Source organism: Suillus plorans (genome assembly GCF_016647745.1).
Source record: "Suillus plorans strain S12 chromosome Unknown HD556scaffold_56, whole genome shotgun sequence".
NCBI classification, from domain to species: domain Eukaryota; kingdom Fungi; phylum Basidiomycota; class Agaricomycetes; order Boletales; family Suillaceae; genus Suillus; species Suillus plorans.
The window spans coordinates 12,178-27,978 of record NW_024537440.1 but is presented as its reverse complement, the minus strand read 5'-3'; the positions used below and the strand labels follow the sequence as shown (position 1 = coordinate 27,978).

At 46.2% G+C, this 15,801-nt stretch overlaps 5 protein-coding genes across 5 annotated transcripts; 4 read left to right on the top strand and 1 right to left on the bottom strand.

Moving 5' to 3' along the window:
- Window positions 1-1,485: 1,485 nt before the first annotated feature.
- Window positions 1,486-2,090, top strand: HD556DRAFT_1203861 (uncharacterized protein; the record flags this gene model as incomplete). The annotated part of the gene is made up of 3 exons (XM_041296428.1): window positions 1,486-1,628; window positions 1,670-1,868; window positions 1,917-2,090. Coding segments are annotated over 3 exons (516 nt in total), but the record flags the coding sequence as incomplete, so codon positions are not given.
- Window positions 2,091-3,037: 947 nt separating this feature from the next.
- On the top strand, window positions 3,038-3,817 carry HD556DRAFT_1492350 (uncharacterized protein; the record flags this gene model as incomplete). Its single annotated transcript, XM_041308816.1, has 2 exons — window positions 3,038-3,442; window positions 3,493-3,817. Coding segments are annotated over 2 exons (585 nt in total), but the record flags the coding sequence as incomplete, so codon positions are not given.
- A 1,352-nt stretch (window positions 3,818-5,169) lies between these two features.
- HD556DRAFT_1492343 (uncharacterized protein) lies at window positions 5,170-5,488 on the top strand (the record flags this gene model as incomplete). Its single annotated transcript, XM_041308815.1, has 2 exons — window positions 5,170-5,226; window positions 5,276-5,488. The coding sequence occupies 2 exons, from the start codon at window positions 5,170-5,172 to the stop codon at window positions 5,486-5,488; spliced, it is 270 nt and encodes an 89-aa protein (XP_041156719.1).
- An 834-nt stretch (window positions 5,489-6,322) lies between these two features.
- Window positions 6,323-6,571, bottom strand: HD556DRAFT_1243387 (CCR4-Not complex component; the record flags this gene model as incomplete). Its single annotated transcript, XM_041298369.1, has 1 exon — window positions 6,323-6,571. A coding segment is annotated over one exon (249 nt), but the record flags the coding sequence as incomplete, so codon positions are not given.
- Window positions 6,572-11,377: 4,806 nt separating this feature from the next.
- Window positions 11,378-15,728, top strand: HD556DRAFT_1311088 (uncharacterized protein; the record flags this gene model as incomplete). The annotated part of the gene is given in 20 exon segments (XM_041300496.1): window positions 11,378-11,415; window positions 11,468-11,477; window positions 11,497-11,552; window positions 11,682-11,707; window positions 11,754-11,803; window positions 11,911-11,926; window positions 11,969-11,984; window positions 12,045-12,197; window positions 12,295-12,354; window positions 12,410-12,437; window positions 12,484-12,541; window positions 12,647-12,789; window positions 12,849-12,944; window positions 13,428-13,480; window positions 13,664-13,822; window positions 13,931-13,973; window positions 14,195-14,414; window positions 14,571-14,628; window positions 14,683-15,127; window positions 15,651-15,728. The coding sequence occupies 20 exon segments, from the start codon at window positions 11,378-11,380 to the stop codon at window positions 15,726-15,728; spliced, it is 1,806 nt and encodes a 601-aa protein (XP_041156717.1).
- Window positions 15,729-15,801: the final 73 nt, after the last annotated feature.

Sequence of the window (15,801 nt, the reverse complement as noted above, 5' to 3'; positions counted from 1 at the left end):
TTTCTTTGTACGAGCGCAGAGACACATTGCAAATACTCAATATAAGGACTTTTGGCAGCACTAGGACTTTTTTCGTGTTTTTACTGCATGTTTTCGTGTTTTTACCGCATGTCACAACTTAAGTTCGATGACCTCAAAATGCGTGTGACTGTCACACGAAATAGGTTCGGTTCGCTCGCCCTGTGATGGTGTGACGAACTTAAGTGCGTAGCTGTACAGTACTTTCAATTCCTAATATCAGATCGTTTTACTCCTCGAGGTGTGTAGACACGTCGCTTCTTGCTCTATTTATTCATTTTTGCACTCGTCAGATTGACCATCAGACCTTTATGAGAAGGTTTCTCCCAACAGAATCGTCAGCACGTGCTGTGATAGATATATATCAGACCTTAATTCGCGCCGTGATTCCTTTCATACAGTTTTTTTACAGAGGAGGACCTGCAACGTACGTGTTGAATATTTCTAAGTGTCCGGCTGTGTCGATCGTCTTATGTAGTCCGACTCCAAGACTTGGTCCAAAGTTCTTCTGAGGTTTCGACTAATTTTATATATCCTACCTGGGCTGAAGGCGAAGCCACAGCTCAAGAATACAAGTACGCGGGCATTTATTGAGTCTGAGCATCAGTATGATGATCTTGTTTAGGGACGCTACCTCAATGATCACAAGTACCCGAGATGCGACTCCAAGCACGCAACCAATGTTTCCTAGTACTGCACAAATGGAGTCAGTCCAATCACCCGTAAGATGGACGCGCGCTGTTTATTCATGATCTAACATATGATTTTATAGACTACAGCGCAGCCTTCGACCTCGTCTACACCCCACCCAGATATTCACGCGGATCCCCCAGCTAGTGCCTCCATCCCGAGAATCCTTCCAAAACCTCAGCCAAAGCGTCAATCTGTGGCATCTTCACTATCCGAGCACCTCAAACACACAGTGACCTCGAATAGTTCAAAGCAAACCATCAGCATGCGGCTGCTCCTGATTCTAAGCCTTCAAGTCCTGCTGCTCCACCCAGTGCGCTTAAGTTTTCAAATGATGTAACGGAGCCCCCTGTAGAGAAAATACGGCCATCTCGCATGTCAGGGAGGATACCTCCATGACCGACATCTACTGAACTGACAGCAATAAACGAGCCTGCAGCTCCTGCGAATGCTGTTGATCTGACGAGTACCTTGCCTTTCTCCGAGATTTCAGCGCCAACAGTTGCCAAAGAACTCAACGAAGAAGAAATCACATCCGCTGTAGTTGATGTTGTTATGACCGGCCCACCAACGGAAAATGTGCCTCAAGGTTCAGAAACACTAACGCCAGGAAATGTCGCTCTTGAGCTCACCACGACATCGCCAAAACAAACTACCGATTCCCCAGCTCCAAGGCAGCCACTTGCGATATCCTCAGATGTGGGTGTAGAAAGCCAAAGAGACGAAATATCATTACCTCCAGTGGATAATACCTGTCCGCAAGTCGATTGTGCAAGATTCGGAGGGGGGATGGCTGTGATGATGTTTCGGCAAGGACTCGAGTCACCTCGCGAGGCGATCAACCTTACGTTCGATCTCGATCATACACTGTATCTCCAAATTGCTCGGTGGGCTAAGCGCAAGTCGTCACCAAAGTATGTGTCCTTTTCTCGCTTTTATCCACATATTCAGCGGTTCACAGAGATTTGGAACAAAGTGTCTGTGTGTCGTTCGCTCATCTCCCTAGTCTCTTGCCAAATCCACCGGAAGATGATCAGCCGACTCCGTTCGAGAAACTTACGATGGATTCGAAATGCTCGTGGCCCGCAACTGGGGACCTTTCACTGCAGACAAAACGGGATGGGAAGGATTTTATTATTCCACTAGCTCCACCCATTTTCGTGAGTGTTACCGATGTTCTTGCAAACCATACTGAAGTTGTTTGGCAGGTTACTCCAGACAATTGCGTTGATATCTCCGCATTCATCAGAAGCGGAGAAAGTGCCTTTTCGGTGGTCCAACAGAGCAACATGTCAGACTATATGTTCATTCTCCACGCCCATCATCCCACGCCTGCGCAGCTTAGCTATCTTGCTTCCTGCAGACAGAAGCGTGAGGATTGGGCGAAGACCATGCATGCTTTTTGCACATCTGAGCGGACGGAATCTTTATGGAGGCGATCCTAGTCGCGGACATGAAGGGTTCGTCATAATTAGTATTCTTGTAATTGACCCTCGAACTTCGCAGTCCCGTTGTGTATGTAGTACTTGTGCATTTCTGATCAGATTATATTTTGTAGCATAGTCAGTCAATTAAATGTGTTTTCCGAAGCTTACTCAACATAGCGCTACGATGCATCCATTTGGTGAGTGATTCACGGTTTGTCTTTTCGGAGTGGTTGCTACCAATAGGCTGCCGGATGCATAGCAGGTCGATATACTATGGTCAATGTCAAGATCAGTGCTGTTCCCCTAAGCCTCAGGGGTGCTGACCCAATTGGAAATTTTACGCTGCTTATAATGTCTCACAATTATGAAAGGATCACGACACTATATCCAGACAAAAAGAGGCCTCTAAGGATGACGCTGAGTCATGAGGCCTGAGGCCTGAAGTTATTGACCAGCGTCGCGAATCGATTCAACTTGGTTAAACAAGTTTAACCCCGATGAATCAATTTTACGCTGAGCAGTGAGGTCCCACAGTGATTAGGCAAGCGGAGTCCCCGAGCTTCACGCTCGGGGGTCTCGAACAAGTTTTATTGCGACAAGTTTTATTGCGAACCGAGAGCCCGCTCACACATTCGGATTCCGGTTGACCACTTTGTCAAGGGAATATACCACGAAATAATGCCTAAATCACTATTCCTGTCCCTTGCAATTGTTGAAGAACTCCGTGTTTACATTCTAGGTTTCCTTTCTTGCAGATATATCCTTTGTTGCGCATCCGTGGGTTGTCGTCGTCGTCCTGAGGGATAAAGCCTACGCATGCGTTCAAGTTTAATGCCTTCGCTTTAAAAACAGGCACCCTACCAATCCCGTTTCCTAACTCAAGATGCATCGCCGGTGAACATCTCTACTTGTGGATCCACTATAGCAACTTGGTCACCATCAGCCCATTACCATCCAAACTTCCACAACAAACAATCGAACACGAGTGGTCACCAAGAACGTTGTGTCCATCAATATTTCCTTTGAGAGTAAAGTACATATTGATGGACCCAGCACAAAATCTGTTCGGCATCATGTATATTGTTGACAACATGGCCTATCGCATTTACCTAGCAACTCTGGATGATGGACATCTCCACCCTCACACTGCTGGACCAGCGCTGGACCTGGAGCTGTCCATGCATGCATTTGATGTGAAGCTTGAGTGTTATGGGAGGCCTATCGCTTTGTGGCGCAACTCTTGCAGTGAGTTTTTGAAGACGTGGCATCTGCAAATTTGGGACTGGTGGCACTCAACAACATCCAGCGTGAGTCTTCAACAGGAATGATTTGAATTGACGATTGATTTTGAATTTAGAGCGCCCTCAATAGCAGCATGTGCACCAGTGCCAAGTTTTTGTTTTCTCGGAAACGACAGATTGCTCGTTTTCGCCCGAGATTTGGAGTTGTATTCGATCGAGGATACGTCCAAGACGCCGCAATTGCTGGCACGTTTCCTGTTGCCTTTCCCGCTGGTGGACTTGGAGAGAGATCATAGCTCACAGCCGAAGATGCAGACGCAAAACCAGTCGGTGTACACTTCAGACCCTAAACACAGACTGCTATGCGTTTACTCGTTAATTGATGTTCGAAAGATCTTCGTCATCTCCACGAAGATTTTCTTCGACATCGACAAAGCGGCGAGAGTATCATGGAGGCATATACCATGGAAGCATTAGGGCCCTGGACATGTTCGTATTTTGAAGTATAAAGCAAGAAACAAAACCAAAATTCACCTCTGCGGGAATCGGGTTTTGCTGGTGGACAAGATCACGTCAAAGACACATGCGTACAAGTTGTGTATGATGGACTTCAGCCCGCTGGCTGTGATGAATAGGCGGGGTCTAGGACGAGTGGTGAAAGGGCCATCTACCACGATGAGTGACTCCAATTCCAGGAACAGTATCACCCATTGGTGCTCGACGATTGAAAAGTCTATGCCTTACGTCGACATTGGAAACACGCGAGCAGCATGTCCTGAACCCTTGAGGTCTGAAAAATGTCTCTCCCTCTCACCTGAAGGTCCTGAACTACATCCACAGTCGTTATCATGATCTCTGCTCCTCTCCTTCCTCTACCACTCAACCTTCGATGCTCGACCACACCTAGTAGCGTTGCAAGCCAATCTATCAGGCTAGAAAGTAGGTCTCTTGATAATATATCATGGTCTTTGTTTCGTTTGCATATTACTGATATCGCTATGGCAGTCTGGTTGCGGCGGCCCTCCAAGCAGATTCATGCTCCCCTCTATTTTCCGAAACAGAAAATGCAGCGCTGCTGGATAGTGGGTGTTTTCAAATGTTGGTAGGCAGGCAAACGATACTGATACATGACCCCAGATCATCAAACGTGGTGGATTTATTTGATCGACATTGCAGCGCTCGTAAGTCATTTTCGCAACCTATTCATTTCTTGATTTATCGACTTGTACGCGTAGCCATGCTGACCACCTCTTTTGTGAGTTCCATGCCCTGACTACACCCAAACATTGTTGACTCATCAGCTAGGCTGTTACTACAATATCCGCCAGTCTTCATTTTACAGCAATAGCCATCTCACATGGTTGGTGCTCTCATGGACCTTCCCCACTACTATTCGCACATATTCACTCCTCTGGCATAGTCGTGACCAGCGTGATCCCAGGCATCACAGGCTGTTACTGGAGCTTAGGCGGTGTCTGGCATTCCATGTCATCTGTTCTCTTACTTATATCTCGATTGGGTATGTCGCCGGGAACTGGAAACATCAATCACATATACGCACTGACTGATGTTCTCCTTAGGACTGTTCTCCCTCATACTCACACATGTCATACAGAGCTGGCGTACAGCCAAGGGGCATCTGTACTCTATCCTGGTAATGTATAACATGTTCTACTATGCATGCGGTCTCAGTGAGTCAGGACTTCATATCTTTCCATGCCCATCAGTGATGATCGTTGTTCCGAAAGTCTTCTCGGCCATGAATGTACTCTGTGATGGATCAGTTGTGCCGCATGTTTGAAGATGTTGCTAAGGGGGCTATATCATGGTTGCTCTATGCGGAGGATGAGGTTAGTGCTAGGTTCCTCTATTACGCATGCAGTGCTTACATCGCTTCAGCGTAAACTCAACATCCCTGTTACTGTGACTCTGCTATGCAGCGGTCTTGTCAGCACATCGCTTCAGGATCAACAGCTAGCGAAGAATTTGTTTACTGATCCTCGCCCCAGTTTGCAAAACTTCGCAGCCGGTCTCATTCGCGAACGTCTATCAAATGACCCCCCAATTGCTTCTCAGAGTCAATGGACAATTGACACAAGCTGGCGATGCTAATGAAGAGTGCATTGTGACCAAATTTACTGGGCTCGTGTGTAAACCAATCTACTAGGGCTGGATGACCTTCGAGTTGTTTGCAGACCCACGATGGAGGGCGTAGTAGTCCACCAGCCTTCGGCCAAGCCCGAAACCGAGCAGCTCAGGGAAAAGTTGTTTAGCTGGTTCCAACAATGGGTTTCCATCTTCCACAAGGTCTCTCTCCTGAGAAGGTTTTCGTCCCCTACGAGTATTTCCTGTCCAGTATAGGACTAAACCGGAAGGTGGCGGTTGACCGTCACCACCTATCAATTAGAGCTTCGCGCGAAAGCCACTTCTGCACACTAGCCTGTTGATAAGGGTGACGGGGTGACGCTTGCAGGGGCGCGCCCGAAGAGGAAAGGCCCATAGTGCGATGTCGACGAGACATTCGAGCGCTATTTCCTAGAGAAGATGAGAAAAAGACTATGGCAAACGTGGTATACAAACACCTGTTATTGTAATTCACTGTAAAAAGACACCCGACGTCCGAAGTGATCGGTACTCTTGTAGACGTAAGGGGATTTTAAAGGGCTGTATAAACATCAACAAGCCAGAGGTGTGTCAACAAGGTTGTGCAGGATGTTTGCTATAATCAAAGTTCACGTTACACCTTGTTCAACACTTGAAACTGGTGAGAGGTTGTTACAATACAGTGAGTGCAGTTAGAGAACGAGGAAAAACCCAAAGAAATAGATATGCGCGACAGATCGTAGGAACAAAGGCAAAATGAATCTATAGTTAATAGATGGACCTCGCGACCTGCAATGTCTGTTGAGTAAAGGTGTCAACTAAACAGCAGGGCGTCTTACGCTCTCAAGTAACTTCAGGTGCGACGCGAATGAGCTCATACTTCAAATTGCGGAGCGACTCAATGAAGGTGACCAAAGCGCCCCAAGGATGAGGACGATGAACAATGAAGCGCTCCAGAAGCACGCGAGTCATCACTTCACGGAAGCGATCGTCCTTCACCTCCACAAGGAGGTGGAGAAGCAAAGAGCTGAACCAGTGGGTATGGGCGTTGGGATACCGCAGATGGAGAATTACAGAACTCAAGAGGTGGTGTTTTCCTACATAACGCGTCAATCTATGTCATATGAGCTAGTGGATTCGTTGAACTCACCTTCAACATCTAAATTAGCAGCAAGATACTGTAGAGCAATGACGCCAGGGTCGCTCGTGACAAATACAGAAGAGCCACTCGCCTTGGCCTGACCAACTGACGATACTCTGATGTACACGACAAGGGAATTTATTTGAATGACAGGTTATACGATTCGGTTGAACTCTCTGGCACGCCGGGCAGCCTCAAGCGATCTTTGAGTGTTGTCAGGAATGAAGGGGTTCCACGATTAAGGAGGTATTGATCAAGGTTGTTGCGGAGGTCAGCGCTTTTGAGACTGATCGAATGGGTGGTATCGGTCCCATTTCGGGAATCAAGTCAAATTTGATGTTGCGTCGATGGGGGGGTCAGGGAGTATGATAGACATAGGGAACACGCTGAGGATGATATTGCGAAGCTGGATGCAATGCGGAGGGATGGCATCACAGAGACTGAAGTAGTATTCGCTAAGGAATTAGTAAATTCGGTCACAACGTACTCTTCATTAGCATCGCCAGCTTCAAGTTGCGCCAACTGTCCAAGAACTTCAATGGAGTATGTGAACTGACTCTGAGAAGCAATCGGGGGGTCACTTGATAGATATTCGCGAATGAGACCTGCTGCGAAGTTTTGCAAACTGGGGCGAGGATCAGTAAACAAATTCTTCGCTAGCTGTAGATCCTGAAGCGAAGTGCTGACAAGACCGCTGCGTAGCAGTGTCGCAGTAACAGGGATGTTAAGTTTACGCTGAAGCGATGTAAGTGCTGCATATGCAATAGAGGAACCTAGCACCAACCTCATCCTCCGCATAGAGTAGCCACGTTATAGCCTCTTTAGCGACATCTTCAAACGTGCGGCACAACTGGTATGCAAATATGCACAAAATCTATGCGCTGGTTAAAGGGCATGTCCGTATCACAAGTCAACGACTGGATCGCTTGTTGCAGCGCCCGAGCAGCTCATTAAAATTCATTACGCCATAGACAAAAGGAATGAAGGGTCAGAGGATGAGAGAGCAAATCGTTGCAGACGGGAACACCGACGAAGAAGAGGACCCTAGTGCAGACTGTGACGCACATGCCGACTGTAACCCGGAAGACCTCATCTCCCTTGGACACATCTGCCACATACGGAGCAGGGAGACTTGTGACATGTTCGTGTCGCTCTATTTTGCGGACGACGCGGCAGAAGGACTCCATTTTGGATTCTAGGTTGCATCTATCCTCTTCTTGGGATAGAGAACGATGAATGGAGTCAGGAGCGCTGTAATAGAGAGTGGGATGGGAGGTGTATGTATTTGTTCGTCACTGGTGGGAAGTGTTTAGTTGGGGTTTAAGGAGAAAGAAAGGAAGAGGGAAAGGGGAGAAAGGAGTAAGAGGGAAGGGTGTGTGTCAGAATGACTATGTAATAAGTGCTCAGATGTGTGCTATGAACATCATTGTGCACCCAACCACTGGAAGGACAAATAAACCAATGGAACAGTGTATGAAATGGGGCTGCAGATGAAACGAAACGAAACTCGGACAAAACAAGAACCACATGAAAGGGATAGACGAACGAAAACACACACCTCTGACTAACACATTATGATGATCGAACACAATGGAAGCAGCGACGAGCGAGAAGAGGACCATGATAACAAGACCGAGGGGAACAGTCTGCATGTAATATTGATGTTGTTGGAGGTATTGTGAGACGCAACGCAAATCCCCCATACAAGAAGCAGACATGACGCTAGCCAAGGATTACGGAGTCATAAGTGTATATGAATATCACATCTGATGTCTTCCAAGCCCAAAATTATCACTGTATTGTAGGTATTGTAGGAAGCTCCGTTAGGTTGTAGCCAAGTTGTTCCCGTTCGCGGATGGACGTTCTAGCATTAAGCCTGACCACCAATTTACTGTCTTAATGAGCTTCGCGCACAGAAACAATCTCACTCACACTGCCATCATCGAGTTCACATAGGTGACAAGAGTTTTAGTGCATGCATACCACAAAGGAAACGTACTGACATTTCCCTATCACCGCTCCGGGTGCAGCGGTATAGAACTGTCCAATAAGACCGTCTTGGAACATATACTGAAACAATCTTGGTCCCTCATCTTGCAAGCATGGAAAACAACCACTTACGACCACAGTCACGGTGATTGCAACAACACTAGGAACTATGTGAAATGGAATATACGCAGGTATGGAGGATTGCACATACCACGAAAATAAACCCATGTTGATAAAAATCCACATCATGTCATTGATATAATTTCTTGACTTTCTCCTTCCATCATAGAATCCTGAATGAGTCAGACAACAAGCAAAGCAGAGAGACCACCCACCGAACATTGCCTGTTCGTGCTGGTCGCATGAACAACCATATGGATCCTGTGATTACAGAATCACATAATGCACTGATGAATGCCGATATTGGTAACCACTGATTCAAGGTATGTACTCGTTAGACTTATTCAAAACTATACTATGACTGGGCGGACCTTCGTGCTGAACATGACTTCAGAGCTTCTTGTATATACCCTTTGGCACCTAAGTGAGAGACCATATAAGTACAATGATCAAATCAGGAACTCACACCAAACCACTGGCAACTAGAAATCAGAACAACAACATATCAGAATAGTGACACCAGAATTGAAAGATTGATGTAACTCATGCCACAAACTATAGTGTCCACACGTCAGAGAGTGACACAACTGTTCGAAAGAGCTCACCGAATGTTGTAGTAGTAAGCATGCACTGATGATCTGTGTTATAACTCTCCACGAAAGAAGTGATGAAAACGTAACTCACAACTATGCCTGTGATCCAGTGATTGTTGCCCGTAACTAACAGAGCGCATTGAGACCCTTACTCTCGCAAATCCTGAAGGACTCACTTATCCACACCCTGTACGCATAAAAACTGTGTTGTTGAAAAAAATAAGTATCGTCCTTAGCGCCAGTGACTAGGAGACACATACCACTGAACAAAGAAAACGATGAAATACTGATAACTTGTTACTAGACTTCATGGACGACCAAACATGGAGGACTTACTGACATAAACATTCCCAGCTTTGTGGTCGATGATGATTGCAAAGTACACTATGATAACACAAATGTACTTGCCAGCGTCTGCCTGTTTCCCAGATAAGCCCGTGTAGGATCTAGGAACAAGTCTATCGACTTACCAGGGGAGTCTAGTGGTGCACTCGAGGGACGTGCTACGTCGACACAGTACGAGGATAGACCAATATATCCCTATCATTACGCATTGGTGAACTGTTTCGAAAAGACTGACATCGTCATGATATTAGCATGCATTCAAGATTGGGCAGGGCACCCACAAGACTGTTGTTATCTAGTAATGAAAAATGACATCGCCGATTTTTTCATTAAAATAAAAAGCAGTGCTCACGAATAACTTGAGTGTTTTCGAATCTCGCGGAAAAGATCGCAGGTAGAACATATACTGCCCAAAGGATATCCCGTAGAGCCTTGACAATTCTGCAGGTCAATAGTATTGGATACAGCATGAGTGACGCGAGTCAATACACTGTAGCTATAATGCATCCTTGGCCTATAGTCAGCTGCAAGGTAAAGTGAATCACCGGGTCCGGAATGCTCACCAATGAACCCTGGCCCCCACATAACCTGAATGGAATTAGGCGCCATGGGACACGAAGGGGAAACACGATATATATTAAAGAAAGTGAGTGAGCTGAAGTTGACACTGAATCTGCGAGACTCTCACGCCTTTATATTCATGGATCTTCTTTGTACTAGTGTGCTTGACACTGCGGCAATATTTCATGACACCATAAATACTCCGAGCTTTATCCGGGTCCGTCTCCTCTATTAGTCAAAATTTGGATGAGAAACGAAGACTAGCTTTGCTTGAAATGAGCAACTCGTTCCAAAATCAAATTCATCAAACATGAATGATCTACTGTAAGAAGCAGACGACAAGTCTGAAATGGAACACTCGCGTTCAGCCTGAGTGTAGGCCACTATACAGCATTCATATTATTTATTTACGTTCCAAGTCAGCGGAGTTGGTTATATTTGGCAGGCGATGCAGAGTTTGAAATTTGCCGCATGCCGTGCTTACATAATACTTCCACGTGGCAAGTGAACCCTACTGCTGCAATACTGCTGTCTCCCGTCCCTTTGCCTATAGTGTACTAGTAATTATGTGAATGTCATTGAGCTTCACATGATAAGCACCATGTCGAGATGATGATCTGCTCATTCATCCACATTTCTTAATCCTTCTTCTCTCTTTGATATGATGAGTGACCCCAGCTCCCCGTCTCCTGCTGAAGTAGAGAATCTCATTATTATTTTCATGGGTTTCGTGCTTGCGACATTCCTATACGGCTTGACCTTCTTTCATGAGTTTTTTTATCGTCTCATCAAATTTCTCTCATGTCGTTGCAGAGATGTACATATATTTTTCTCGATACTCGAATGATTATGCATGGACAAAACTCTTGGTATAGTTTTCTTCCCTATTTGTCGAGTACACGTTTGACATTCCCATTTTCTCGCAGGTTGAGGCATTATTGTAATGTATTCCAGCTTTAAACTTGAACTGTGCCTTACACATATCCAGTGTCCTCGATACTGCTTCAACTAGCCTAGGTACGATCACTTTCAGATGTGTTGTCTGTCTTCTTGACTTAGATTCATAGTATCTGACCTGTATGGGCGTCATCTCCATTTTAACTACAATCTCTAACGCATCTGAACAGACCATACCACTACCTGATAACGATGTTCGACGTGTCCATGGAGGTTCTATATGCAACGCCGTAAGTGTTAGTTTGTGAAACGTGTTACAGAGTTTCATAACCATGCTTTTAGAGCTTTTTGCGTAAGTAAATTTGGTGCAGGCATGTCTTGGTTGCTTATCACTGCCTGCCGTATCAAGATACAATATATATTTTCGGTGAGTATATACTCAGCAGTGGCTTCCAGCGTGCTTCACAGCATTACTCTAGGTCATTCTCACTCTGATCACGCAGTCGCAAGGCAACGATCACAGATATGACATGTGACATTTCTTACTTCCTCTTAGATTCTTCGCTAGTCGACTTCATACTGGTGAGCCAAGTTTTTTTGTGAGTTTCATTATCTCATTGCTCAATAGTTTGCAGTAGCTTTACGGGTATCACTTCGAGATCCATCAGCCTGGTAGTGGTATGTGTTTGTAATCAAATCCAGTCAATTCCACTGACCACGCCGTAGCTCCTTTGTGCCTTCATTTCCTGCATGCGTAAACCTTATCTGACGTGGATTTTGATTAGTTTTCGGTTCGAGTCAGTATGTATGATATCCAATTGAATCTTATTGACAGAAGTACAGTTTCAGTAGGACAATTGTAAGCCAATATTCTAAGAGCGATCTTGGATGCCGTCGCTGATTCTCGTTCATTTCTCAGCTTCCAGCACGGGCAGTTATCCACATTCGCTTTACCTTCTATACCAGTGAGGGTTTTGGTTGATTCAGAGATTTCTCGCCCAGAATTGCAGATTATCGCTGGCATCAGCCAAGGATTTGCAGCAGTCGGAAACATCATCATCTTTATTATGATGTATTGGTCATTGTGTCCAGCACGTTATCCGGACATGCTCCAGTCGGTGCTTCGTATTATGAAACACAAGCAACTACTGACTCATTGTTGTCTTCAGGCCTGAGGGTGTGCTTGAAAACCTTGCGGTGTTGTTTGTCGGCCGTGGCCTGGGGCTCACGTAGGTTTATTCTGTATCGGTTTTTTTGCAATCTAACCATGTTTCTATTGGTCAGCATCATTCAGCTGGTGTATCTATGTACAGTACGTGGATACTTCATAAGCACAACTTTATAATTCATCTGTATAGTTTGTTGCTTCACCGGGAAAACCATACTGGATAGCAGTCCAGATGGTTACACCCAGGAGTGAGTTTTTGTCACCCACTTACCTCGCACACAGGCTCATGACAAGTCATAGTTTACGCCAATATTGTCTTGGGTCTGTATGTCATTTACTTAACACCTCATCAGACACCGTGTTCCTATTTTTTCTCAGCTTGAACACTCGAGAAGTCAAACACGGTGTCGGTCTCAACGAGGAAGACACCTTGTCTGGTCAACACAATTCCCAAAACGATGTACCAGGCACGCTCCGCTTCCGCGATAGAAAGGCAGTGAGTCACGGCTTAAGACCCAGTCATCCGACACTGACATCAAGCTAACGTATTATTAGACACAAGAGTCATTAAGCTTTTCGCAGCAGGGGGAGAACAGCAGGGGTAGCGAAATCGAGGAAGCAAGCAAATCTTATGCAGGTGACCAGAAATCGGTATGTTCATGTCATATGGCGTTGAAGATATCCCCTAATCTCACGGATTTATGTAGGGATCCATTCGTTCTCATTGCAGCGAACAACATGCATGTGACAAGGCAAGCTTATCATGATGCGGAATGTATGATCATTGATTCGCCGGTTGCATACCTATCATCAATATCATTGTACTAATTGTCACTTTCATCTGTTCGTTCCGCACTTGCTTTCATTGCTTTCGCCCTCACTTGTATCATATTGCCGTCGATGCTACAGTCAACACAATGCATACTCTACATTAGATGTCTCTTGTCGGAAGTTTTATCTTTTGCATCATAATGCGGCAGTCCCATTACATAAGGCATTTTGACAGGAGTTTTGGGCGGTCTGACTGCTTGATTATAATGCTCGTGTCTATGCAATTACATGCATGCGTCAGTGCACACATTTTATGGTGCTATTCTCTGTACAATTTACGCCTTGACTCAACATTTTATCAAGGACTCAGACATTCCCTCAGCGATGCAGATGTTCATACGGTGTTGTCAATCCTGGTACATATTCTTTTCACAAATGGTCCATAACTTACATCTATGAGTTATGGTGCCAATACTCCTCCACTTTCAATCTTGGATGACTATTCCTCGTTTCCCGGAAGGCTCACAGTCTAGCATTTACCTTTCGCATGTCAACTATGTGCTGTCCAACACGCTCACCCTCTTTCGAACACTGTCCAGGGCAAAGTTCAACCACGTGCTTGCGACCACGGTCACCAACGACAGGTCTCTCAACAAGTACTATGTGCTTTGCGACGACGCTCAAGATACAATGACAGAGAGCCAGTTCCGCTGGCTCGACACGCCATTTTCTGTCTTTGCGGTTCTTTGCGGTTCAATGTGAGTACCCGTCACCTGTTTCCTGTACTGTGCTGAATGCTACCCTCAGCATTTTATCCTATAGAGTTGATAGGCTAGATGACCCTCACCGAAGTGCACCTGCTCGAGAGCCGCGTCTACCGTGACATTGGAGACCTCTTGTAAGGCCAAGGTTAGTCCTTCGGGCGCTATCCCAGTTTATCCATTCTGTGCTCTTACATCAGTCGAATGCTTAGGCTGCCCTCACTTCCTCCCAGACTGCTGCTAACTCAATACATCGTCCAGTCGTGGATGTGGAAAATGCCAAGAGAGTGCTCAAATCAGAACTGCAGGCATTGTGATCCCGTCAGATTGACTCGGATGGTCGGTTAGCAGAGACATTGACTTATTAAGGTTGCTCGCACGGCTATCGGTGTTCTCACTACTGAGAACCAAAAGACTTGGTCTTCCCTTCGACAAGAACTCGCCCAGGACAAGACCAATGCAGCTTGCTTGCGCCTGGTCGACGATGCATTGTTTGTGGTCTGCCTGGATGATGCAGCTCCAGGCCGCGATGGCATCGGCGCGCTCGCTCGAAACGGTGAAAAGGGAAAAGACCTTGCTGCTCTGTGCAGTAATTTCCTCTGCGGAACTTATGACCTGCAGGAGGTGTGCAGGTTGGCACGTGCACCAACTGGTGGTATGACAAAGTGAGTCAATCATCACGAAGATTGTCGATAATCGGTCTCATTCGTTATTCGATCCAAGCTATAAATCATTGTGTGTGCAGATGGTGCCGCCGGTATCAGTTTTGAACATACCGGCGTTGACGGCCACACGGTTCTGAGGTACGTCCCGGTCGCCCTCAAACTCGTCTTCTATTATGCTCATATTATTATCAGATTTTCCGCAGATGTCTTCACTGAAGGCCTAATGCTGCTTGCGCGCTCAATTAATCCCTCCACACCCACGCTATTCCATGCACCCCTTTCACCACACAGCAAATCATACAGGCCTCCCAAGTCGATACCCAACGGCAACAACGGCAAATCATTGATACCCTCTCAAAGTTTCTCATATGATACCTCGCCTGCCAAACTCATGTGGACCTTGACTCCCTCAATTCGAGTCGGCATTCGATATGCTGAGACGCGGCTGAGTGACCTTAAAGGATATTTGCTAGAGGTTCAGAGGATCTTAATCCAGCTCCATCGCTCCGCAAATGAACGCCTTGCCCCATTTTTGATCATGCTGGCATCCTCCGTGACTCCAAGACTGGTCGGCCGATTAGTAACGGCCACGGTTACGGATCAGACGAATTGGGGAGTGACTACGAGGACACCATGCGTGAGTCATTTGGTTAGGAATGCAACACACACCCCGTTCTTCGCTCGATGACAAATCATTTTTGGAAGTACGTGCCGTGTTTGCAATCCTTCTCATTCATTATAACAGTGATATTCTGCAGGCTGATGCTACGCGATGTCCTAATCAGTTTGGCGCTGTGGATGAACTTCCACCAAGGTTTTTTGACAACATGGAAGCTGATATTGATGTGCGTAATCAGGATTTCTATTACTTGGTTCTTATCTAGACCTCTACCCTCAGTCCTCCCCGATGGGTGGTACCCACCTTCATTCCTCTGTAAATGCACTCCTCGTCCACCTTTCCTTACTCCTCCACCGCTTTCGACCCGAAAATGGTGAAACGACCTATCTTCCACGACCCTCAAGGCCTTCTGCATTCCATCCACACCCACTCATCGCTCGCCTTTTGTCACTCGTTCACCACTCTCCACCTGAAAATGATGCACCAGACGACCTTCAGCAACCCTCGATGCCTTCGCGGACAGATCCTCATATGCTTTTAGCTCGCCTTTCCTCACTTTTCCCCCGATCTCGACTCACCACCGACGAAGAAGCCAAACCGCATCCCACAACACCTTTGAGTTCACGCCCATATGCACTCATCAGCCTGTTGTCCTCACTCTTCCACTCTCAGCCCCAGACGAATGAAGAAAT